The 27,437-nt window shown below is 45.2% G+C and overlaps 1 protein-coding gene across 16 annotated transcripts in view; it reads right to left on the reverse strand.

The window, feature by feature from the left end:
• KIAA0232 (KIAA0232 ortholog) overlaps positions 1 to 27,437 on the reverse strand; it is an 82,582-nt gene that overhangs the window by 37,638 nt on the left and 17,507 nt on the right. For all 16 annotated transcript variants that reach the window (XM_086404690.1, XM_086404693.1, XM_086404685.1 and 13 more), the window contains one exon: positions 12,653 to 13,151. In XM_086404690.1, coding sequence (XP_086260816.1) covers positions 12,653 to 12,883 — 231 coding nt within the window. In that variant the 5' untranslated portion in view covers positions 12,884 to 13,151. The remainder of the gene's footprint in view (positions 1 to 12,652; positions 13,152 to 27,437) is intronic.

Below are 27,437 nucleotides of genomic sequence, written 5' to 3' on the forward strand. Positions count from 1 at the left end.
GGGACATCTGAATTCTTCTCACCTTTTGGCTAATGTGAATAACACAGCTATGAACATTCAAATAAAGTTTTTCTAGGGACATACATTTCCAGTCTTGCTGGGGATATATCTAGGAGTGGAACTGCTGGGTCACATGGTTAACTCTAGGGTTCAACCTTCTGAAGAGACACCAGGCTTGTCTATTCACTTTCTTGATGATGTCCTTTTATGTATAAAAGCTTTTCACTGTGATGAAGTCAATTCACTGATGTCCTCTTTGGCTGTTTGTGCTTTGGTACCTTATCTAGAGAATCACTGCCTAACCCAAGTCATGTCTTCTCCCAAGTTTTACAGTTTCATTTCTTACATTTCAGCCGGTAACCCATTTTGACTTAATATTTACATGTGGTATGAGGCAGGAGTCCAACTTCATTCTTTTACACACGGTTGCCCTGTTGTCCCAGCACATTTTACTGAAGGTGTTTCTTTGCCCACTGAAGGGTCTAGTTGGAAATTACAAAGGTTTATTTTTGAACTCTCATTTCTGTTACATACACCCAGTCACATGCAGGCCAGGATCAACTGTCTTGCTTACAGGGGCCGTGCAGTAGGTTTTAAAATTGGAAGTGTGAGTCCTCCAACTTTGTTCTTTTTCAAATTCTTTTGGCTATTCTGGATCCCTTGCATTTTGCATGAATTTCAGGATTGGCTTGCCAATTTCTGCAACAAAGGCAGCTGGGATTCTGACAGGGGTTGCCTTGAACCTGCAGATCAGCTTAGTGAGCACTGAAACTTTATGGATATTAAGCTTTCCGACTATGAATATGGAATGCTTTTCTATTTATTAGGTTTTCTTTGATTTCTGTCCATGATGTTTGTAACTTTTACTGTGCAAGTCTTGACTTCTTTTGTTAAACTTATTCCTAGTAATTTAATTCTTTTTGATTCTACTGTAAATGGAATTTTTCTAATTTCCTTCCTTAGGATTTTCTACTATATAACACTACATCAAGTCATTAGAAAGAGTTTTCGTTCTTCCTTTCCAACCTGATGACTTTTCCCCCCTTACCTAACTGTCCTGTTAATGCTGATTTGTAAGATTTTATGTATCTCATCTTTGAAAATGCCTTTTCACACAAATAGATACTGCTGAATACTGGTATTAATCAACAGGCATGGGTTTAATGGAAACTATTTGTTGCTTAGAAGGCATTTATAAAATTCTGCTCGCTTCCTCTCTTGATATGTACCTTTTCAACGTGTTATCACATTGCAGATCAATCACTCCCAAGTGAAAGTGAAGTGGGAGCTTTGCATTGAACCGTTACAGATTTCAAAATAAGACATTTTCCTCTGCACTGTGTTAAGGCATGAAAGATGCTGCTGGAACTGCACAACATACCCAGTGCAGATTTGTGCGGGAATGGAGGTTTTGCTTCTTGTTTTAACTTTTGACATAATGAATGATGCAACCTGACATTAATTGTGACTCAAGCAACGTTAGCTGTTAGAGTGAGTCTGCTGCTGCTGCTAAGTCGCTTCAGTCATGTCCGACTCTGTGCGACCCCATAGACGGCAGCCCACCAGGCTCCCCAATCCCTGGGATTCTCCAGGCAAGAACACTGGAGTGGGTTGCCATTTCCTTCTCCAATGCATGAAAGTGAAAACTGAAAGTGAAGTCGCTTAGTCGTGTCTGACTCTTAGCGACCCCATGGACAGCAGCCTACCAGGCTCCCCCATCCATGGGATTTTCCAGGCAAGAGTGCTGGAGTGGGGTGCCATTGCCTTCTCCAGAGTGAGTCTACCATATTACAAATTTTCATTTAAGTGCTATTTTGCCTTGTGATTTTAGGCTGAATTCATGAAGAAACAGCATCAAGTCTATAGGTAAAGCTATACACACGCTAGCATATGCGACAACTGTTCTGTATTCTGCTCTTTCCACTTACTATATTTGAGAGCTCCCCTTTTCTATTTTCGGGCTTCATGTACTCTGTGAATGTATTATGACTTATTAACCTTTAGAATTAAACTAGCAATTAGGTTTTAAAAGAACAGTGTAAAAGAAGCTCTATACTTCTATTGTTATATTTTCTATGCTGCAAACTCATTAAAAGTCCACTTGGACACGAACATACAACATTAAGCGTGTGCAGAACATGCAGTAGGTAGACTCGGTAAAGCCTGGCATGCTGCAGTCCATGCGGTCGCCAAAGTCTCGGACATGACTGAGCGACTGATCAACAATGAATTCACTACACCAACTTATGATTTTTCAAAGTCATAACCCTGAAGATAAAACGCAATTATCAAGTCCCCAAAGAAGCTACGGCCGAGAACCTATTATTAGGTACTTCTTTGGACACTATCGCGAGGGAACTTAAAGCTAGAGTTTTGATTGACTTTGTCTTGCTGTCTTCTATCACAAAGGCAATTGAGAGCTGGAGGAAGAAAAAGAACACAACATTCTGAAATACAGCTGGGATCACTGATGTCTGCTGTCGTCGCCCACTGCTTCCCCTTAGCAGTCCTGGAACTCCAGAACCACCAGCGCCTGAATGGGACTAAGGCTCCTCCCAGCTCTGCGCCCTGATTGGCTGAATAGTAATAAGCTCGTTTCATGCGTCTGGCCACAGGATTGGCTGAGAGGCAGATGACCAATCAGAAGTGAGCAGTTTAAATAAAGCACCTCCCCTGCCCAGAAAGGTTTCTGCTGGGAACGCAGGGACCACATCCTCTGGAGCCTGTGGTTCAGTTCAGTTCAGTCGCTTAGACTCTTTGCGACCCCATGGCCTGCAGCACGCCAGGTCTCCTTGTCCATCACCAACTCCCGGAGTGAACTCAAACTCATGTCCATTGAGTCGGCGATGCCATCCAACCATCTCCTCTGTCGTCCCCTTCCCCTCCTTCCTTCAATCTTTCCCATCATCAGGGTCTGAATGAGTCAGCTCTTCGCATCAGGTGGCCAAAGTATTGGAGTTTCAGCTTCAACATCAGTCCTTCCAATGAATATTCAGGACTGATTTCCTTTAGGATGGACTGGTTGGATTGTCTTGCTGTCCAAGGGATTCTCAAGAGTCTTTTCCAACACCACAGTTCAAAACCATCAATTATTCGGTGCTCAGCTTTCTTTATGGTCCAATTCGCACATCCATACACGACCACTGGAAAAACCACAGCGTGTGCACAGAACGTCTGCCAAATGTGATGCTCACCTTCTTGTGCCCTCCAGCCCTGGGGAGTAGCTGCAGAACCAAGCTGCAGAACCAAGGGGAGGCGGGGGCGGGGAGGGGTGCCAAGCGGATGCCCTGAGGACACCCAGGGAAGCTCTGCTGAACCAGGCGGGGGCAGTCCTGATTCCGGACTTCTAGATATATGACATTCCTTCCCAATTAATCCAATGTATGCCAGATTTGTGACTGCGTGTGAATGAAAGATGCAGCTAGAATTTGAAGAGAGGCCTCAGTAATAAATTCACTTCTAACAGCTCAAAGGAACTGTAAATTGCCTCTCAGTGAGTAGCACAAATTAAATGAGCATAATGTCACCTTAAGTACATCCTTTTTTTCCTACTAGGTCATCAGACAACATGTTCATCACTGGCCTTCCTGCTTTCAGTTGCCCAACCCAGCTCACCCACCACAATGCTGCCATTTGGCACTGCTGACTAAATACAGCAGCAGGTGGTCTTGTCTCTGGGACTAAAATATCCATCCCCCAGTGGAGCACAATGACAGGTTCTTGCGAACCTGCTTCCTGCTCACCCTTCTCAGGCTGATCTCCTCCCACCCTTCACTGCACCCCTCCCCGCCCCCCCCCCGCCCCCGGGCTCCCAGCATCAGGCCCTGCTGCCTCTTCGACCGCTAGTTTGTTTCAAGACCGTTCTGCTCCAGACTCTGCAGCCAGAGCGTGGCAGGGACCCCTAACCTGGCAGCTGTCTCTCAGGGCCCATCCCCAGTCATCTCCACCATCCTGCCGCCATCAATGCCCAGCATGTCATGGGCACTCACGTGGTGAGTAAAAACCTATAAATGTGCACTAAATGCAGTATTTCTAGTCAGACCATCTTCTCTATTGCATGAAAAGATTTTACTGAAAAACCCCACCCTTTTTACTATGGTATCTGAGGGAGTTTGCGGACATGAACTTGTGCACCCACCATTATTACTAACTCCTACTCCTTATGCATAAAGTTAATTTAATGTCTGTTAAGTGAATGGTTGTTGAAATACAGTATATGCAGCAAGACGCCTGAGGAACGCAGGATGGGTCAGTTGCTATTGTTAAAGATTATGGTAAAGGAAAACACTGCAAATGCTAGCCTTTCCAAGCCGTGAAATGCTAAGCTAATGGGGATATACTGCAAAGTACTTTACAAGTGGGCTAAAAGAACAAAAAGTTCTGCTGAATACAGAAATGATCCATCTCAACGAGCAATTAGTTCTAGGATTATTCTTTCTCAACCTGTAGGCAAAAATAGAAAATGCAGTAATCCAGCTACATTTGTAGAATGATGGACTCTGAGGGAGAAGATACAATTAATTAAGGGATTTAAAAGAAACTGAAACTGGGGCTCTCCTGGTAGTCCAGTGGTCTTCTGTACTTCCAGTGCAGACTCTGTACTTCCAATGCAGGTGGCTGGAGTTTTATCCCTGGTCAGCGAACTAAGATCCCACATAGCACATGGAGAAGCCAAAAAAGAGACAAGAAACTGTGACAAAGAGACAGAAATCGAGACAGTGAGGTACTGGTATAAAGACAGACATACAGACCAATGACTAGAACAGAGAGCCAAGTAACAGACCCTTACAGTCATGCTCAAAATGTTTTTCACAAGGGTGTCAAGGCCATTCAATGAGGACAGGGCAGTCTTGTCAACAAATGATGCTGGGAAAACTAGATAACCACATGCGAAAGAAGGAAATTTGACTCTTAACCCACAACGTATATAAAAGTTAATTCAAAACGGATCAAAGACCTATACGCAAAAGCTAAAACTTAGAAATGCTGGGCAAAGATTTCTTGGATATGACACCAAAGACACAGGTAACAAAAGAAAAAACAGACAAACTGGGCTCATTAAGTTTTTTAAATTTAGTGCAATGAAAGACACTATGAAGAGAGTGAAAAGGCAAACCCCAAGGAGGGGGAAATATCCACAAACCACATATCCGATAAGGGGTTAGTATCCAAAACCTGTAGAGAATACCTAAGATGCAACAACAAAGAGAGATTCAAAAACGGGAAAAAGACTTGAGAGTCTCCAAAGAAGATACACGAATGGCCAATAAACAAATGAAGAGATGCTCAACATCATTACTCATCAGGGAAATGTAAGTGAAACCTACAAGATACCGATTAGGATGACTACTGTGAAAAACTAACAAACCAACAGGACAGAACAAGTGCTGGTGAGGATGTGGAGAAACGGAACCCCATTCATCACTGGTGGGAATGCACCAGAGTGCAGCTCACGTGAAAGCAGAACCACCACAGGTCCAGCAGTTCCACTTCCGGACAAATACCTCCCAAAGCTGAAAGCGGCGTCTTGATGAGATATTCGCCCACCTGCGTTCATACAACAGTACTGCTCACAGTAGCTTCAACATGCGAGAAACCCGAGTGTCCACTGTTGGATGGATGGATATGCAAAATGTGGCATATCCGTATGATAGAATACTGCTGCTGCTGCTGCTGCGTCGCTTCAGTCGTGTCCGACTCTGTGTGACCCCATAGATGGCAGCCCACCAGGCTCCCCCATCCCTGGGATTCTCCAGGCAAGAACACTGGAGTGGGTTGCCATTTCCTTCTCCAATGCATGAAAGTGAAAAGTGAAGTCGCTCAATCGAGTCCGACTCTTAAGTGACCCCATGGACTGCAGCCCACCAGGCTCCTCCGTCCATGGGATTTTTCAGGCAAGAGTACTGGAGTGGGGCACCATTGCCTTCTACAATGATAGACTACTACTTGGCCTTAAAAAGGAAGGAGATTCTGACACCTGCTGCAATACGGATGAACCCTGAGGACATGATGCACAGTGAAATAAGTTGGTCACAAAGAAACAAATAAATATCACATGACTCCATTGATAAGAGGTCCTTAAGAGTAGTCAAAAGTCATAAAGACAGAAAGCATTGGGTTGGCCAAAAAGTTCACTAGAGTTTACTTTAACATTTTTGGGGAAAAAACCCTCAACAAACCTTTTGGCCAACCGATATGATGGTGGTTGCCTGGGGCTGGGGGAAGGGGGAATTTTGTAAAGCTTCCATTTTATGAGATGAAAAGGGTTCAGAGACGGATGATGGCTGCATAACATTATGAGTGCATATGATACCACGGAAATGTGTACACTTCAAGATGGGAGAGATGGCAGTGCTGAGGAGGGAAGAAACTTCAGTAGCTTCTCTGAAGGGCAGGCCCCAGCGTGCAGCTACGGCCTCTGCACTCACCTCCACCATGCTCCCCTCCCGACCCACACACAAGTCACACGCCTGAGAAAGAAGCACACGTCTGTTCCTTTCTTTAATAAACATCTGAGCCTTTCCTGCATCCCATGAATTGTCTCAAGGGCTACGAATACAGCAGAAAACATGGCAAGCAAGGTCCCTAGCTCTGTGAACTGTATATCCCAGCGGAGGAGGCTTACAGACAGACAGAAAACACGGCCAACAATCCCACAATTCTGGGCAGTAACAAGTGTCACGGGCTTCCTGGTGGCTCAGACAGTAAAGCATCTGCCCGTAATGCGGGAGACCTGGGTTCGATCCCTGGTCGGGAAGATCCCCTGGAGAAGGCAATGGCAACCCACTCCAGTACTCTTGCCTGGAAAGTCCCATGGATGGAAGAGCCTGGGGGGCCAAAGTCCATGGGGTCGCAGAGTCGGACGCAGCTGAGCAACTTCACTGGTTAAACAAGTGTTATGAAGAAAAATAAAGCAGAAAACAAGACTGAGAATGGGAGGTTTCTTTTTAAATATGGTGGTCAAAGGAAGACTGAGGCTAAGACAAGCCAAATAAACACCTAACTAAACAGGTAAACAAACAAATACCCTCTTTTAAAAAGTAAACCAATTCAAGACATGGCGGGAAGCGGCCGGCGGCACTGCACCTGGCCTGAGGTCTGCTCTCTACACCACAGGAACACGAACGCTAAGAAGATGAAGGCCCTTGCGAGCAGAACATCGATGACTGAAGGAGCAGGCATAACTGAGTCAGACAAAGAATCACCATTTCGTGACCATCAGAGTAGCAACGGATCCAGGTGGGAGCCATCCATGGACGTAAGCTCATCAAGTCTCCTCTGAACTGGTGACCTGAAAACCACACAGCGAGGGGCTCAGCTTCGTAGTGCAGAAACCTGGCGGCCATCAGTGGAACCAAAGTCAGCGTCCACCAGGGTGAGACAGACCGGTGTTGCGTGCTGTCTGCCGCGACGCACCAAGGAGGAGGCTCGCCGCCTGTGTCATGCCACTGCCCTGAGGCATACTGCTGCTGCTGCTGCTAAGTCGCTTCAGTCGTGTCCGACTCCGTGCGACCCCGTAGACGGCAGCCCACCAGGCTCCCCCGTCCCTGGGATTCTCCAGGCAAGAACACTGGAGTGGGTTGCCATTTCCTTCTCCAATGCATGAAAGTGAAAAGTGAAAGGGAAGTCGCTCAGTCATGCCTGACTCTTAGTGACCCCATGGACTGCAGCTCACCAGGCTCCTCCGACCATGGGATTTGCCAGGCAACAGTACTGGAGTGAGGTGCCACTGCCTTCTCCCCACTGAGGCGTAAGCGGACTCTAAATGAGAGGAAGCAGACGCACCCATAGGGGGACACTCTGCAAGATAACTGGCCTGTACGCATCAAAAATGTCGTTATGAGACACAAAGGAAAGAGGAGGAACCACTCCAGGTTAAAAGAAATCATAAAGAGACGTGACCACGAAAGTCAATGCGTGACCCTAGGCGAGGAAAAAACTACAGTGGAGGACATCACTGAGCATCAGCAGTGTACTAGGCCATAACGTGCTGGAGTGAATTTCCTGGACTTTATAATTGTCCTGTGGCTTAGAGAAAATGCAACCAACAAATAATAGGCTGATTCATGTAGGAGAGATGGGCATCAAAAGCAGAGGGGAGAAATAAGCAAAAGTGGGAACGTGTTAGCAATAAGGGGCTGACTGAAAGTCTTTGCTCTATTCTTCCAATTCTTCGGATGTTTGAAATCATTTCAAAAAATTTTTAAGATGATTATATGATTTCTGCCATTAAACATCGTATAAATTACTGGGAGAGACATTCAAATAACCATAATGAAGAGCAGAAACCTGGTCAAGTTTGGAAGACACTGTTTTCGTCAGGAGCTGTCAGAAGTGCATTCACAGAAAGGTGATCTGGGCCTCGAAAGGATGCATTAGAAAAGTGGTTTATATTTACAGCTAAAAGTAGTTTATACTGAATACCTGGTTTAGCTAAGCATACGTTTATCAGAATATGGTAATCATAACCAAAAAGGAAAAAAAAAAACGAAGAAAACCTTGTGGAAGTAAAATTACTGTGACCCAACTACAGTATCTACACATTAGAAGGCGGTTGTTGCCCAGGACTACACAGGCATCAGCTGATGCCACAATGTACTCCCAGCCCCGCCCAGATCAGAGGGTCACACTTAAAACCCTGGCTGCCTGTCAGCCTCGACCTAGATGAGGGCCTGATCAGCTGCACTTCCTCCCCGGTGGTCCAGGGAGGGTGGGACAAGCACAGACCTGTTTCTTAGACCTCAGGAGCTCTGTTTCTTTTAACCAAAACTGAGAAAGCCATGAATTCATCATGACAAATAAGGTCAGTAGTTGCAGCCATGACCTTAAAACTAGTCGTCTTCAAGGTCAGGCTAATTCAAGGACTGAGGGATGAGAAAAGATGTGAGAAAACAAACACCCCCAAGGCGGAGTCACCTGACCTCCAATGGACAGGGCGGGGGTGGGGGGGTGAGGCCACCGTGGGTGTGACCCAGGGACCAGGGAGGTGGCATGCCTCGTCGCCTACAGCGGGCTCCCGAGCACACCTGCTGGCCGGAGACTGAGCCATAGGAGGTCAGCTCAGCGCCTTCCGTGGCTCCCTGCCCTGACTCTGAGCATATCCTCCTCCTCGAGGATCGGAAAAGTTACCGAGGGGCTGGCTGACCCTTGGGTCCTCTCCTATGAAAGGACATTTCCAATATGACCTTCCCCATCAGCATGAGACTTATTGGCACCGTGCTAGCCTGGGACAAGCAGAAAAGGATTTCAGGATCCTTCTGGTTCCCAGTGGATTCTCCTTGTGATTCTCGGCATGCTCTGTTTCCACTGACCTTTATCTGTCCTGTGTCCTAAACATGAACCAGAACAGGGAGGAGCAAACACGGAGCGTGCTGATGGCGGCCAGGACCCGTCCCCAGCTTCCTACAGTGAAGAAAGAACTCAGGAGTTCACAGACAACTCTGATCACCTAAGTGTTCAACGGGAATCTCAGCAGCAGTCCTGCGTTTTTTCCCTTTCAATGTCCTACAGCATCTAACACTTAAATACTTCTGACTTGTTTCATGAGTATATATTTACAACTGAAGTATATGATTTCTAAGTTAACAGAAACACCTTCCTCATTTCTGGAAATATTAATTCTTGTACTTTAGTTGTTGCTCGTTGTTCAGTCGCTCAGTCAGTTCTGACTCTTTGTGACACGCCAGGCTTCCCTGTCCTTCACTGTCTCCAGGAGTTTGCCCAAACTCATGAGTCAATAATGTCATCCAACCATATCATTCTCTGTCAACCCCTTCTCCTCCTGCCTTCAATCTTTACCAGCATCAGGGTCTTTTCCAATAAGTTGATTCTTCACATCAAGTGGCCAAAGTATTGGAGCTTCGGCATCAACATCAGTCCTACCGGTGAATATTCAGGGTTGATTTCCTTTAGGATTGACTGGTTGGATCTCCTTGCCATACAAGGGACTCTCAAGAGTCTTCTCCAACACCACTGTTCGGAAGCATCAATTCTTTGGTGCTCAGCCTTTTTTATGGTCCAACTCTCATGTCCATACATGCCTACTGAAAAAACCATAGCTTTGACTAGACGGACCTTTGTCAGCAAAGTAACGTCTCTGCTTTTAAATATGCTGCCTAGGTTTGTTATAGCTTTTTCTTCCAAGGAGCAAGCATCTTTTAATTTCATGGCTGCAGTCACCATCCACAGTGATTCTGAAGCCCAAGAATATAAAGTCTGTCACTGTTTCCATTGTTTCCCCATCTGTTTGTCATGAAGTGATGGGACCAGATGCTATGATCTTAGTTTTCTGAATGTTGAGCTTTAAGCCAGCTTTTTCAGTCTCCTCTTTCACCTTCATCAAGAGGCTCTTTAGTTCTTCTTCACTTTCTGCCCTAAGGCGGTGTCATCTGCATATCTGAGGTTATTGATGTTTTTCCCTGCAATCTTGATTCCAGCTTGTGCTTCATCCAGCCCGGCATTTCGCATGATGTACTCAGCATAGATGTTAAATAATCAGGGTGACAATATATAGCCTTGATGTACTCCTTTCCCAATTATGAACCAGTCTGTTGTTCCATGTCCAGTTCTAACTGTTGCTTCTTGACTTGCATACAAGTTTCTCAGGAGGCAAGTAAGGTGGTCTGGTATTCCCATCTCTTTCAGAATTTTCCACAGTTTGTTGTGATCTATACAGTCAAAGGCTTTAGTGAAGTCAATGAAGCAGAAGTAGATGTTTCTCTGGAATTATCTGTTTTTTTTCTATGATCCAACAGATGTTGGCAATTTGATCTCTGGTTCCTCTGCCTTTTCTAAATCAAGTTTGTACATCTGGAAGTTCTTGGTTCACATACTGTTGAAGCCTAGCTTGAAGGATTTTGAGCATTACCTTGTTAGCATGTGAAATATGTACAACTGTGCAGTGCTTTTTGGGACTGGGATGAAAACTTATCTTTTCCAGTCCTGTGGCCACTGCTGAGTTTTCCAAATTTGCTGGCATATTGAGTGCAGCACTTTCACAGCATCATCTTTTAGGATTTGAAATCGCTCAGCTGGAATTCCATCACCTCTATTAGCTTTGTTCATAGTCATGCTAAGGCCCACTTGACTTCACATTCAGGATGTCTGGCTCTAGGTGAGTGATCACACCATCACAGTTATCCAGGTCATTAAGACCATTTTGCTACAGTTTTTCTGTGTATTCTTGCCACATCTTAATACCTTCTCCTTTTGTTAGAATCATACAGTTTCTGTCCTTTATTGTGCTCACCTCTGCATGAAATGTTCCCTTGGTATCTCTAATTTTCTTGAACAGATCTCTAGTCTATTTGGTGGATTTAACATTTTACTTGCCCCTAAAAAAGTATATTTACATTTACTGGAAAGATGATGGAACATAATAGAGCTTCGGCAAGAAAATCATACAAACTATTGACCACCAAAATAACACATTTTCTGATGATTAGGTTTTTACACGTCAACTCCCTCAAAACCTTACTTGTCCCAACTGTCACCAGACAGGCCAGTAGCCAATCTGGAAGCGAGGAAAATGTGGAAAGAACGAGCAAACCCCAGCAGTGAAGAGCACGCTGCACCAGCAACGCGTGATGGGCGGGGCTTGCCGTGAAGCCCCCGTGTTTATGAGACTCCTCTGCGGTTCGGAACGTCAAAGCCAGTTTCTGGTGTCAATGAAAGTCTGTTCCTGCTTTCAGTGTTCCTAACAATGGTTTAAAACAACAACTAAGAACTGCCCACAAAACACTCAACTCTTTTTTTTTGGCTTGTCTGCGCCTCGCCACATGTGGGATCTTAGTTCCCCAACCAGGGATTGAACCTGCGGCCTCTGCAATGGAAGCGCAGAGTCCTAACCACCGGACACCAGGGAAGTCCCCAACCACTCCCTTTTAGGTGAAATCTGTGCCCCGCAGTCACTCAGAAACCACCCGCTCGGTGCTGAGAGCTCTGCTTCCCTTTCAGCAAGCCTCATACTCAGCAGCTTCTCCTGGTGAGTGAGACCAAAGTTGAGATCTTTGTCAAGAACACAGATTTGTTTGCTTTATTCACCTACGCACCTAAGTCAAGTAATATGTATAATGGCTCATTTAAGGTCATTTGGTTATCGTTCAGTCGCAAAATCGTGTCCAACTCTTTGCGACTCCAGGGACTGCAGCATGCCAGGCTCTTTGTCCACCACTATGTCCCAGAGTTTCCTCAAATTCATATCCACTGAGTATTTAAAGTTATATGCTTTATCAAAATTTTAACTCTCCTGATTCAAAACACACACTTGGATTAATAAGCAGCTTATCATCACTGTTGGAGATGAAATATTAAAGTTTGAAACGTTAAGCAGTATTAATAGACACAATGATTAAAACTTGTTATCATCATGTCTCATTTTCCTAAACCAACATTCTGGAGCAGTGCTACTCCAAGGCAGCAGGTCACCTAACTACTACCATCCACGAGAAGATCCAGAGTCTGCCAGAACGTCGATCAAGTCTCAGAGACAGTGACTGCACCAGTGTGCTCGGTGACTTGGCTCATCAGCTTAAAAGTTTCTGGACCACAGCCGTCTACCTGCTCCAGAGTACGAAAGCACTCTCGGGAGGAAAAATGCAGACATGCAGACACAATCATGAGCTTTCACAAAACATTTACAGCACGTAAATACCTGTTCCTGCAGGTCGTAGTCATAGCTGTCGTGCAGCAGAAGACTGAGGACGTATCGAGTATAAATCATGGCATCAATGCCACATTTCTCTAGCTCTTGTCCCAGCCAGGTCTGCACGGGACCCAAAGCATGAAGCAGAGACATTTCAGAGACAGATACGGGGCCTGGGTAAGAGCTGGAGGAGCTTTCAGATGGTAAATCGTCCACAGCAACTGCACAGACAGGGCGCATGAACTGAGGTGGCTGACATCCTTAAGATGCGAAGCATTTTCTGCAGTGACGTTCTGTTGGTGTCTGGAGGGGATTTTCACTCCAGTAAAAAGGAGAGATGCTGGACATCTAGGGTAAACATTTATTTCTGCTGGCAGTCAGCCATCTACAACTGAATTTCCCTCTGCAGGCATGACCAATGAATCAACATCCTGATATTAACATACATTTAGATACGATGTTCTACTTTAATTTCACATCGAGGCCAAATGTAAGTCTCCAGCAGAACCTACAAAAATAAGAGAGAAAAAAGGTAGCATTATGTACAGATATAAATTATTGATCTTTTGAAAAAAATCCAAATAAACGATTCCTGTTTGACTCTCTGATCACTTGTGATACAGGCCACTCTTTTAATAGCTTTTCTCACTAAATTAACCCTTTCAACATGTCAAACTAATCTAACAATGGCTTTATTAAGTCATAATATGCTTTATGCTAGAGTTCTGATTAATTTATGCCACTAGAAAATGAAGACTAACAGTAATAGGTAAATCTCATTGGATCAGCTTTTATAGGAATTTTGGCAGACAATCAGAGGGCTACCAAAAATGACTTTTAAAAAATGTATCAATAGTTATTTCTAGTAAGAGCATCAAGCCAGAAAGACAGACCCTCCTTACCAAAAATTTAAGACTCAGCTTCCTGCATTTCATCTCAAACTACACATTAGATGTTACATACAGGTTTAAATCCACCCCAGGACGATATCACTAGATTAATGTATTACTAGGTTAATGTATTCTGGGCTTCCCAGGTGGCACAGTGGTAAAGAACCCACCTGCCAACACAGGAGACACAAGAGAGGCAGGTTTGATCTCTGGGTAGGGAAGATCCTCTAGAGTAGGAAATGATAACCCACTCCAGTATTCTTCCCTGGAAAATTCCATGGACAGAGGAGCCTAGCAGGCTTCAGTCCATGGGGTCAGAAAGAGTTGGACACGACTGACCATGCAAACACAGTCATATGGCTTCTGCTACTTTCTAAAATCTTCCTTACCATACTGTCTTTTCTGAATTATAAAAACTAGATAAATCAAAGCAAAGATTTTCTGTTTTTACTTGCTAAACTTTTCCAGCTGACTCTCAAAATTAAAACATCTTCCGAAATTCTTTTAACATGTGTGGATCTCAGGATGCCAGGAGGATCACCAATTAAACAATACATTCAATCAGGACACCACTTGAAGCAGGTAGACGAGGCAGTGCTCATCCAATGACGGCGCCCCACGACGAGGCGGGGACCTGAAGCAGGGGCTCTAGGAGGTGAGAGAAGGTAAGGCAGCTGAAGATCACAGGGAAAATGTACCAGGAGGGGAAAGCTGCCCAGAGGAAATCAGCAGACACTGGCAAGGGCTGCTCCTGCACCTTCCACAGAGTGTTGATCGGGGCACGCAGGCGAAGACCCGGCCAGTACACAGGAGAGGGTCATCACAGAGCACAGGCGGAGACGGGCCCAGGGCTCAGCACGGCCGGGGGCACTGCTTGCTGCCACCAGTCGGGGCTGGAAAACCTCACAGTTCCGGCCACATCAGGCAGAGGGCTCAGTGGGTCTTGACGCTGTAATGGGCAGTCACTAGCCCTACAGTAAACACTGCTCTGGACTTGCCTAGTACATCTTAAAATTCAAGGCCCCACAGGCCACACTGCTTCCAACTATTTTCACTAAGGCCCCCAAACAAAGTTCAAGAAATTTACAGGAATGCAAAAATATCCACCGCCCAAGAAGATAAAATTTACCACATTTGGCACCTAATCAAAATTAGCAGATATGTGGGAACTCCCTGGCGGTCCAGGGGTTAGGGTCTGCACTCTCAGTGCTGAGGGTCTGGGTTCAGTCCTTGGTCAGGGAACTAAGATCCAACAAGCTGCACAGTGTGGCCAAAAAAATTAAAAAATTAGGAGGCATGCAAAGAAATGGAACACAAAGGGAGTGGAAATGAGGAGAAAAATGAACTGAAACCAATCCAGAATTGACACAAAAGTTAGAAGGAGGAGAAAAAGACTTTAAAACAGCAATTATGACTATATTCCATAAGTTCAAAAAAGATAATAAAAATCAAATATCTAAAGATGAAAACTACAATGTCTGAGATTAAAAATATAGGATGCAACTATCGGCATACCAGACCACCCGACCTGCCTCTTGAGAAACCTGCATGCAGGTCAGGAAGCAACAGTTAGAACTGGACACGGAACAACAGACTGGTTCCAAATAGGAAAAGGAGTACGTCAAGGCTGTATATTGTTTATTTAACTTCTATGCAGAGTACATCATAAGAAACGCTGGGCTGGAAGAAGCACAAGCTGGAATCAAGATTGCCTGGAGAAATATCAATAACCTCAGATATACAGATGACACCACCCTTGTGGCAGAAAGTGAAGAGGAACTAAAAAGCTTCTTGATGGAAGTGAAAGAGGAGAGTGAAAAAGTTGGCTTAAAGCTCAACATTCAGAAAACGAAGATCATGGCATCCGGTCCCATCACTTCAAGGGAAATAGATGGGGAAACAGTGGAAACAGTGAGAGACTTTATTTTTTTGGGATCCAAAATCACTGCAGATGGTGACTGTGGCCATGTAATTAAAAGACGCTTACTCCTTGGAAGGAAAGTTATGACCAACCTAGATAGCATACTCAAAAGCAGAGACATTACTTTGCCAATAAAGGTTCGTCTAGTCAAGGCTATGGTTTTTCCAGTGGTCATGTATGGATGTGAGAGTTGGACTGTGAAGAAAGCTGAACGCCGAAGAATTGATGCTTTTGAACTGTGGTGTTGGAGAAGACTCTTGAGAGTCCCTTGGACTGCAAGGAGACCCAACCAGTCCATTCTAAAGGAGATCAGTCCTGGGTGTTCATTGGAAGGAATGATGCTGAAGCTGAAACTCCAGTACTTTGGCCACCTCATTCGAAGAGTCGACTCATTGGAAAAAACTCTGATGCTGGGAGGGGTTGGGGGCAGGAGGAGAAGGGGACGACAGAGGATGAGGTGGTTGGATGGCATCACTGACTCGATGGACGTGAGTCTGAGTGAACTCCGGGAGTTGGTGATGGACAGGGAGGCCTGGCGTACTGCGATTCATGGGGTCGCAAAGAGTCGGACACGACTGAGCGACTGAACTGAACTGATGGCTCATGAACACAGATGCAAAAAATTCTAAACAAAAGTTTAGGAACCTGAATCCAACAATATACGTCAGATCCAGAGTACAGTGGAATCAGAAAAACACCATTAATGAAGGGGATGTTAATTGTCTTGGCCAGAGAACTTCTACAAATCTGTTTCACTGCGAGCAACTTAGTGGAAGGCTTTTCTCCATTTTTTAAATGCATAAAGACTTTAAAAATTCACACAACAGACTCGGTTCACTGTAAAGACTGATTAAAACAAAACAAAACAAAAACTATTTAGTGTACTATGTTTATTTTAAAATGGTTGTGGGATTCTCTCTGTTGTCATTAAGAGATTTAGCCAAGGGAAAGGACCCAAGAAGTAGGTGAGAGACAAAATAAAGCCAAACACACCAAGTGCCCATAATCTCATCAAAGCCAGTTAAAACCTTGCATCATTACCCCTAAGAGAGTCTTGCCGTAATGTGTTCATAGTCAATTTCATATAAATTTTAAATTGCCCGTATCCTTACAGTCATTAGGGGTTATAGTTTGCTTTTACTGTCCACACAGAACAGACTCAGAGGACTGGAGGAAAGAGAGGAAAGGCCAGTGTGTCAGGGAGGAGGGGCATCAGACTACGTGGTCAGTGGAGCAGTGCCGGGGAGAGGACCCTAACAACAAGGGTCTGAGACAGCACTCCAGTACCACAGTGACAGGTCTAAACGTTCCTGAAGCTCCTCGCTGTGAACCTGAACTGTTAACAGGTGACCCAGGGATAAACAGTGGGCTGTTAACTAAGCTTCCCTTCTCCTAAGCTGCAAGCCTTTGGCAAAGGAGCAAACATTTGACCCAATGGAAGCCTTTATATTCTAGTTCTGAACTGAGAGTTACCTGCTTAACCACTTGGCCAAAACAATGTCGGGATCTAACAAGCATATTGGAGAAGGCAGTGGCACCCCACTCCAGTACTCTTGCCTGGAAAATCCCATGGGCGGAGGAGCCTGGTAGGCTGCAGTCCACGGGGTTGCGAAGAGTTGGACACGACTGAGCGACTTCACTTTCACTTTTCACTTTCATGCATTGGAGAAGGAAATGGCAACCCACTCCAGTGTTCTTGCCTAGAGAATCCCAGGGATGGGGGAGCCTGGTGGGCTGCTGTCTCTGGGGTCACACAGAGTCGGACATGACTGAAGTGACTTAGCAGCAGCAGCAACAAGCATATGCAAAACCCACTTATTATTCACCTGGCAAGTTCAAGAACACAGCTGGCAAACACCAAAATGCCAAACTCTGTCTATTTGCCTTCACACTCATTTCAGAACATGAAGTTTAGTTAGCATGAAGGTAAACTGCATTTAGTTAAAGTTCTCTAAGAGAAAAAGCACAACCATATATATTCACAGGCTGTTTTGTCCCATTTTTCCAACTTTTTCTTCTACAAAGGTTTACACTGAGAAAAAAGGGCCTTCAAATTATCTTGAGCATCCTTCTCCCATGCAAAATTAACCCAAACCATCCTAAAGAGTGAGCTGCATAAATGATAATTTTAAAGGTCCAAGAATAATACTCTCATTTTAGAATTTGTCTTTACTTTAAATTTTAAATGGTTTGAAACCAAAACATACATATATAGCTAATCAAATGCCCATGGAAGGATGCGCCTTCTTTAATTCATGTAGGCAAGACAGACGAGTGGAAAGCGCACCGACCTAGGTTTGGTGCCCATAACTTATCTGGAAAAGAGAATAGTAAATCCTTGCTCTCCCGACCCCTCAACTTCTCACAAGGCTGCTGCAAATGAGCAAGCGAGAAACGCCTCCAAGTATCTGTGGCCTCTGCATTTCACCAAATGTCACACCCGTGGAAGGGGGTATTATTGTAAACTCCCCTTGTCAACTGTCTGCTTACTCTTACAGGATTCTTCACTAATAAGATTATCTGAAGAACAGTAATTATGTAAAATACGTTAAGCTTTTAGTACAAAAAATACTCAATTACCTCACTATCCTTAAAAAAAAAAAACTATGGAATCACCTTCGTTTACAATAACCTAGTTCTAGTCATAGCAGAGTCTTTGCTTTTGTGAGGAACAGTCTTGTCTCTAGCACAAGTTCCAATGGGACTGTGAAGAGCTCAAGTCGTGGAGTGCAGAGGATGGACGCAGAAGCGCCATGGACCCCTCGGCCGCGTTTCCCGTGCTCCGGCCTGTGCGCATCCGCAGAACCGCCATGGGCCCCTTGGATCCATTTCCCGTGTTCTGGACCGCGCGCATCCGCAGGAGCACCGAGGACCCCTCGGCCCGGTTCCCGTGGTCTGGACCATGGCAGATGCACTGTTAGGCCACACTGTCCCCAGTAATACAGACGCGGGCGCTCAGCACACAGCACTTTCCTTGTGCGGCCCACTGTACCATTTCCACGTGTTTCAAGGGCTCTAGAATTAAAAATAGTCTTGGGAGTGAATGAACATCACCCCGCGAACACTTGGGGGTTGAAGAGAGCCTCCAGGCCAAGTTATTACTGTGAGCCTGGTGGAGTGGGGGGCAGGGGGGGTAGCGTCCGTCAAGCCTTGCTCACTCCCACGTCGCCGCCGCCCCCCACACAAGAAACCCCACGTCACTCTCCGTCTCCAGCAGTCAGGGCCCTGGGGCCTGTGACACATTACGATCAGACAGGGAACCAGAACCACAAACTGAATCCTAAACATGAAAGCATTTAATTCTTTAATTATCTGGTCCACGTTTTCAGAGTGATACAATTAGTCCCAAATGATTTCTCTATCTAGAAGAAAAGAAAACACGTCTAAGTACCTAAGTCATTACGTAAGAATTTTTTCAGCAAACTGCCAGACAAAACATGGTAATGCCACAATCTTCAAATGAGTAATTTAATGATGAAGCAGTTTCGGTTTTTTCCTGCAGGGCTGGGGGTGCTGATGGGGGGTTCTGAAGAAGTCCACTGACCTTTCAAATTTTCCTCCCCTGTGTAACAATGTTGTAAGAAACACAGTGCCCTCCTCTTACACTCTTTGCAGCACCACAAACAGTGATGAAAAGAATTCAAACGGCAGCTCCCATCAGTGTTCTCAAATCTACAGGAGACACTCTCTGCAGCTCAGCTTCCTTAGTGCTCCAAGTGGAAAAGACACGCGGCAGAAACTAAAACATACTAAGGTGCTCCCCCCCACTTCTTTTTTGGTGACATACATATTTTTAGGTTTGCTCAAAGACTCATAAAAATTATTTCAAAAAGCACACTCTTTCTGACACGGAACATACATGTTACTTGTGGGCTGTCTTCTCAACTTAGCTGTGTCACAGCACAGCCAATCGCAGAGAGCACTGGACCATGACCAGTCGTAAACATGGCTTCTTTGGGCCAGGTGTAAATCTTGCGAAGCTCTGCTCAAGCAAATATTCACTTGCTGAAGCATTCTTTTAGGGTCTCGGAGCCCTTTTCTTTATGTGCAAGTTTATAATACACTGTAATTCTTACTGTACAGGTTTTTTAAAGGATTTTTTTAAAATATGGAAGCGGAAGGGCAGACATACACAATTTCTCCACTCTAGTGTAGTTCACTGTTAGTATACTGGTATGATTGTCAGTGTTTGTGTGACTATTTTCACACAGAACTTAAAAGCTTTCATCACTTCTACTTATTAAATATGAATATGTACTTTCATATTCTGCATTTTTCACCTAACATTATGTCACCCCAGTGTTGCTCCAGAGCCTTACTACGTTGTCTAATAGTGGCCCCTAGTCACACTGGCTATTTAAATTAAAAAAATCAGTTCCTCAGCCACATTTCAAGTGCTCTTACAGCCACATGTGGCTAGTGGTGACCCTGTGAATACGGAACACAGGACATTTCTCTCATCACAGAAGTTCTACTTGACGAGGTTGGCTCTGACGCTCTCCAGCAGATGACTGTGTTGGGCTAAATGAGAACCGTCAGCTCTTTTTTCTAGAGTTCCCACGCCCCTCACGTGCCTGCAAACTGCACTGACACTCCTCCTTGTACCAGAAGGTGGGGTGCCTACCTGCGTCCCAGAGGAGCTGTGTGAGGGACCTGGCAAAGCGTCACCCTTAGGTCTGAGAGGCCTCAAACATCTCAACAAGTTAGACTCCATTACAGCAGAACATACGCACACAGTTATGATTATGGAACAACAAAGCCAGACTGGAGAGAATGGTAAGAGATGCAGTGAACTGTGGTGCTGAAGAAGACTCTTGAGAGTCCCTTGGACTGCAAGGAGATCCAACCAGTCCATACTAAAGGAAATCAGTCCTGAATATTCATTGGAAGGACTGATGCTGAAACTGCAACTCCAATACTCTGGCCACCTGATGTGAAGAACCTACTCACTGGGAAAGACCCTGATGCTGGGAACAATTGAAGGCAGGAGGAGAAGGGGACGACAGAGGATGAGATGGTTGGATGGCATCAGTGACGTGACGGACATGCGTTTCAGCAGGCTCCGGGATGCAGTCCCTGGGGTCGCAAACAGACTGAGCGACTGAACTGAACAGAGCAAAAATAAAAGACAAAAGAAAGCTGAGGATACACAGGACGGGGGGCCAAGGGCAACATCTGGGAGGAAGGTTATTTAGTCCAGGAGCGGGTGTGCTGCAGAAACCACTCCCAATGGCTGGAGACGAACACCAATGCCAGTATCCTGCTCATGCTACGTGTCCGTCCTGGACGGGCATGGGTGCCTGGCACGATCACTGAGCAGAACCACTCTGGGACACAGGACGACCCTGGCCGCCAGCCCTGAACCCCGCCAGTCCAGAAGTGAGAGAAAAAACAGACTATCTGAACCCAAGTGTGTACCCGAGCTCTGAAAGCTTCTCCTGGAGCGAGTCACTCCCACCTCATCAACCAACCCAAGTTTCAGGGGCTCACTTCATTTACACAAGGGGTGTGGGTAGGTGGGTGGGGGTGCCAGGGAGGAGAAGGGCGGGCAGCAACAGGCATCAACAGCCCCAGTCCTCACTGTTACTTCAAGGGGCAACAAATAGGGGGCTCGACAAGAAACAACTCTACAGTCTGACATGGTAAGTCTAACGTTGACCCCAGCTGCTGCTGCTGCTAAGTCACTTCAGTTGTGTCTGACTCTGTGCGACCCCATAGACGGCAGCCCACCAGGCTCCCCTGTCCCTGGGATTCTCCAGGCAAGAACACTGGAGTGGGTTGCCATTTGCTTCTCCAATGCACGAAAGTGAAAAGTGAAAGTGAAGTCGCTCAGTTGTGTCCAACCCTCAGCGACCCCATGGACAGCAGCCTTCCAGGCTCCTCCATCCATGGGATTTTCCAGGCAAGAGTACTGGAGTGGGGTGCCATTGCCTTCTCCAAACATTGACCCCAGCCATCTGGTAAATATTCACATGGAATATTCAAAGCCAAGGATGAATTAAAACATTGCAAAAAGAATCCATACAAGAGACTCATTTTAACACTCAGGAAGGTTTCTGGCAGGCATGAACGCTGCAAAGATAAGAGCAGCTAGGCGGTAATGCGGTGGAGTCCCGCCCTGGGCCCCTAAGCAGCCTTCTCCGCACAGGGTGATCTGTGCTCTCTGGCGACACTGAGGCCTCTCACTGTCCTCAGCAGCCTCGTCCTTCAGGGACCCCCCATTCACATGCTTCTGCAAGCGCCTCCTGTGCGGGGGTTCCCTCCAAATGAGGTTGGTCTTCAGGGCCTAGCCTGACATGGTCCAGGTGCTGTACAGCAGAGTGCTGAGCCCTTTGGCAGGTGATCAAAACTGTCTGGCCAAATACTCCCCAATCTAACTGGGGGAATGAATTCTGAGGGAGAGAGTCTGGGAGAGAAAACAGTATTCATACACTGGCATGGGAGGGGGTGTTTGGGGGCACCTGGGAAGCCCCAAGCACACACGCCTCCCAGGGGCTCACCGCGTCTCAGGCATGGTGCAGACTTCTCCCCACCGAGCCCACTGCCCTCCCTGTGGCCTAGTATGGGGTAATTCATGCCTTCACTCTATTTTTAACTGGTCCTTTTCACTACCAGTTTCATCAAAAAATTGTTAAAAAGTGCTCAGTATTCATCAAAGGGGCCTATATTACCTGAGACTATCTTTTCATAATTTTTCATAATTTTTCAATTTGGGTGTCCAAAGGATTGAAAAGCCTTTGAAGGGGAAGGGTAAAGGGTATAAAATAGAAAAAAGAACACAGAAACGAGAATAAAGAGATAGACGTCTGAAACACTGACTCTTCATATTCTACCACTTTCACAAAATTCCTAAATAACTTTTGCCAGGAAACCAGAGAGGGCACTCATATAATGCGTGAGTTAGGCATATACATCTAATCCTTGCCAATTATTTTCAGATCTCAGTGCACAGATTTGGAACACAAGGTACAGCTTATTCTCTTTAGTAGGTAGCCTGGCTCCAGAGCCAATGTATGGCTAGAAGGGAAAACCCACAGAGAATCTATGGATTCTACCCCACAGCTCTGTCACTGAGGACAGGATCAGGGGCTAAAAGCTGGTCATGTACACCTATTCAGCCATGTAACTGGAAAACTACACAGAAATGGACAATCAGATCTACAGTCTCTTTCCCATCTAGAAGTGTGTCCAGACCTAGGAAATAAGGTTCCATTATAAAATAATGCAATCAACAAATCTAGTGCAGGACATGAGTTCCTTCTGTGCAAACAGGAAGAACTGCATAATAGATTAAGAAATTCCACTTTTACTAGCCAGGTAACCAGAAATGATCAGTGTAGATTCTTCAGGGACAAACAAAATGAATTTTTTCATGAATGTAAATAAGACTACTACTGCTGCTGCTAAGTCGCTTCAGTCGTGTCCGACCCTGTGCGACCCCGTAGATGGCAGCCCACCAGGCTCCCCCGTCCCTGGGATTCTCCAGGCAAGAACACTGGAGTGGGTTGCCATTTCCTTCTCCAATGCATGGAAGTGGAAAGTGAAAGTGAAGTTCCTCAGTCGTGTCCGACTCTTAGCGACCCCATGGACTGCAGCCCACCAGGCTCCTCCATCCATGGGATTTTCCAGGCAAGAGTACTGGAGTGGGGTAAAATAAGACTACCACCTGATAGCAAAAGTAACTAGCAAATGCCTGAATAGACTGCTGCTCGTAGCAGACCCTGGTTAGTGTCTGTTTAAGAGGAAGAACCGACTACATGAAGGTAAGGTACAGGTGAAAGCGCTCTGCTCTGCGTAAGAACCAGAAGCACCGAACAGACTCCCATTAAAGCAAACAGATGAGGCGCAGATCAAGTGTGACATGGGAATGAATAAAAGGCAAGAACTGTCCAACTTGGGGGGATTCTTCTCTACTGACCGTGCTGTTGTCAAATGCTTATAGAAACCAAAGTCCAGACCAGCCTTTATGTTCTGATAGCTTTACCTGGGCTAAATATGAAGGAGATGAACTGCTTACGTCAAGTAACCCTGCTTTGTTTCTAAGTGTTGACCTGACTGGCAGTTACTTGCTGATTCACTACTCACCACTTAATACTTCCGGTCTGAAAAGTTGAACTGCTTTTTCAAGGATTATAATTTATTTGCAGGTTGTCACAGTACAGTAACCAATGAGGTATTTAGCTTAGACATCAGAATTCTTTAGCAGGGCTGTAAAATGGTAGTTTTTATGCCTTTAAAAAAGTCTTTATAGAGATTTAGAAAAATGCCCCCTTTTCCCCTAAAAGGGGCAAATTTCATGTCATACAGTTCCTAGGATTAAAAAACATATATGAAGCCATCTGGGTCAAAAGGAAAGTGCAGTTGCTCAGTCATGTCTGACTCTTTGCAACCCCATGGACTGTAGCCCACCAGGATCCTCTGTCCATGGGATTTTCCAGGCAAGAGTACTGGAGTGGGGTGCCATTTCCTTCTCCAGGAGATCTTCCCACCGCAGGGATTGAACCTGGGTCTCCCACATTTCGGGCAGACGCTTTACCGTCTGAGCCACCAGGGAAGGGAGATGGAAATATATATGAAGTGAAGAAGTAGTCTCAAAGATTACAAAGCAGCTATCAAAGAAAACCCAAAAATTCAAACAAAGTTCACTACTATGAAATTCTAGACAGCTTTTAGAAAAAATGTTGGAAAAGAGACAAACTAAATTTTAGGAACCTAAAAACTTCAGTTAGGAGCAAGTTAAATTGATCTTACTCTAAGAAATGCATATTTTCACAAACCTAAAGTGATTTTATTAGTTTTGTTTTCACAGGGATCTTCCCTGACCAGGGATGGCAACTGTGCCCCTGCAGTGGGGTGCAGATTCCTAACCACTGGACCCCGGTGAAGTTTCAAAAGCAAGTTTATTTGGAAACAAAACAAACAAAAAAAAAAGGCAGATTTTTGGAATTTTTAAAAATGCAAAAAGCTCCAACATAATGAAAACTACTCTGTCAAGGATGAAACATTCTATCAAGTAAAAGAGCAGATCACTGTGTATTACAGTAAATTTTCAAATACTTGCTGCTTGTCAAAATGTCTATGTACAGAAATTTTACAGCTTTCAACTACTCATCTCAAAACTACAAAGTCATCTATCTTGAGTTTCAATGAGTGGGAGAAAAATGGCCGGAAATCCTACAACTCACTAAGAGTAAGACAAGTGAGCCAATTTTTTGGTAGTTACTATTAAAAGCCACTGTATTACTCAATATGTATTGTTGTTGTTCCGTCACTAAGTCACGTCCAACTCTGTGTGACCCCGTGGAATGCAGATGCCAGGCTCCCCTGTCATGGATCACAGACTTGCTATGGAAGAAGGGCTTGTGTTAACTGAACGAAGCTATGAAATACGCCGTGCAGGGCCACCCAAGATGGACAGGTCACAGTGAAGAGTTCTGACAAAATGTGGCCCACCGGAGGAGGAAACAGCAAATCACTCCAGGATTCTTGCCTCGAGAACCCCATGAACAGTAGTACTAATACATATTACAGTTCTCTAAAATGAACCTAGGTAATAAACAATATTTGGTAATGTTTTAGGTCTGTCAACGAGAGATACCTAATTCAGTATAAAAATTTTATACAGATTATCTGACTCGTATCTTACTAGTCAGAAATTTTAAAGAATCAAAATAAAACTGTCTATTTGATTTTGCAAAGTGATATAGATTTGAGAACTCAGAACAGGGCTGCTATACACACTTCCATTCTGCGCCCACTGATCACATGCTTCAAAGGTTAAACCAAGGTTTAGATGCGACTCTTGAGACACCATAGTATAGCCCCTAGGAAGGTATTTAAATGAACAGTGTCAAGGTTTAAGAGAGAGCCTGCTAGGTGGCATAAAAATGTATCACTTCTGTTATAGAACTACTTCCTTTCTGCATGAGTTAGGAAAATACCAGGGCTGAAATAAAAGCAGTGTTTTCTTTTTTAATTTTAGGACACCTTGAAACTTTTACTATGGGAGTAATAGGCCTGTGGCGCCTCCAGGAAGGAGACAAAGCTTCATCTCCACGCTTGCTGAAGACCGACTGGTTCTGTGTTCCTCAGAATGTGCTTTGGTAAACATAATCTTCTAACCACAAAGAATTAACACTTTCTCTAAGGCCCACATTGTAAGCAAGACACAGATCACCTAAGGTCCTTACAGCCTCAGTTTCCAGAGGGCTGAAAAGTTAACCTGCGACTTCCCTGGCGGTCCAGTGGTTAGGAATCCACCTGCCAGTGGAGGGGACAAGGCTTCGATCCCCGGTCTGGGATGCTCCCACGTGTTGCGGGACAGTTATCTGTGCACCACACCTACTGAAGCCCGAGCGCTCCAGGGCCTGTGCTTTGCAACAGGAGAAGCCCTCGCGATGAGAAGCCTCCGCAACACAACTGCAGGGCAGTCCCCACTCTCTGCACCCAGAGGAAGCAGCCACAAGGACTCAGCGCAGCCAAAACAATAATTTTCAAAAGTTTCCAATTTAAAAAAATTTTTAAAAAGAAAACTGAAGATTAATTTAGGAATGAGATCATTAGGTGTATCCTTCTCCTTTTCTATAAATAATCTGCATAAATTGTACTATTCTATTTAGTAAAATCAATCAGCACCCCTTTGTGGTATTGGAAACTTCCAGAGTCTCCCTTTTCCCCAGGCATGCCTGGGTCCTCATTTATTATCTTTGATGACATACACGTAGAGGCCACCAGCTGATGCCCGAATCCTCCGCGCTGTGACTATCTAGTGGCGCAGAAGACAAGCACAGCAGGCAGGCAGGCACCTGAACACCGTGGGGGTGCCCACAGCCACTGAGATGGTCTCGGGTCTGCTTCTATTTCACACAACCACCAAGCTATTTTTCAGGGGATCAAGGCAGGCACCTGATGTTAACACACGATGTTAAGGGCTGAACCACAGCCAAGAGTGATCCAGCTGGCCAGTGGATCCACACTGGAGGAAAAAGGATGATTCTCAGAGGGTACACTCTGGGGCTGGTGGAGACGCGGGCTAGAAGTACAGTACCTGATCCAACAAATGTGTGGAAAACCTCAGAAATGCTACTGACTCAGTGTGCTTCGAGGCACTCCTGAACCTGGGAAACACCCTGAGAGGCCCGATGATACTTGGAGCCCAAGTTCCTACTTGTCTTATGTAATTCTCCTTAGATCAGTGAAACAGATATACTTTTCCAAAACCCCCCAAATGTAAGTACTTTAAAGACAGACTAACAGTACAACATTCCTAAAAATATGTATTTAAAATACTGTACTCAGCAAAGTGTGGTACTCAACAAAGGTGATACATTTTGGATTGGAATTTGATACTAATTAAAACTCTCTGGGATTTCCTTGGTGGCCCAGAGGTTAAGACTCATGCTTCCAATGCAGGGGGCGTGGGTTGGATCCTTGGTTGGGGAACTAAGATCCCACAAGCCACAAGGGGTAGCCAAAAAAAATTTTCTTTTTAAATGTAAAAAACAAAACCAAGTAACTCCTTCCCTCAAAAGACAGAGTGAAATGATTTATATAAAGAGCCCCAATACAGGTCAAAACCTTAAGATTTCATGGATGTGTTCAAATCGTTAAGTTTTTTACATGGACCATGGCTGTTAGCTTTATTCCCAGATACCAGGTTCCAGATGCTCCTAGGTCCTCTCCACGGCCGTCATCTGCGCAGGCCGGCGGCTCTGTTCCCCGCATCCCGCCCCCACTGACGCATGGTCTGGGCTGCGGAGCTCGGGGAAGGGCAGCAGCCCCAGCGGGGCGTCCTGTGTCATGTACGTGATTATTCAGGAAACGTTTCCACACTTCCTCACTAAGAAGGATGTCTGTCTAGGTTTTCCACAAACATTCTTTATTGGTTAAGCACATTTCCTGCTACTTGACATCTAAGATCATAGATACAGCTCAGTCACCTGTATCCAGAATGAGTGAGCAAAGATCCTTTCTTCCTTATAGC

Source organism: Bos grunniens, chromosome 6, assembly GCF_055505025.1.
Source record: "Bos grunniens cultivar Pamir isolate PY7600 chromosome 6, Bosgru_T2T1.0, whole genome shotgun sequence".
In the NCBI taxonomy this organism is placed as follows: domain Eukaryota; kingdom Metazoa; phylum Chordata; class Mammalia; order Artiodactyla; family Bovidae; genus Bos; species Bos grunniens.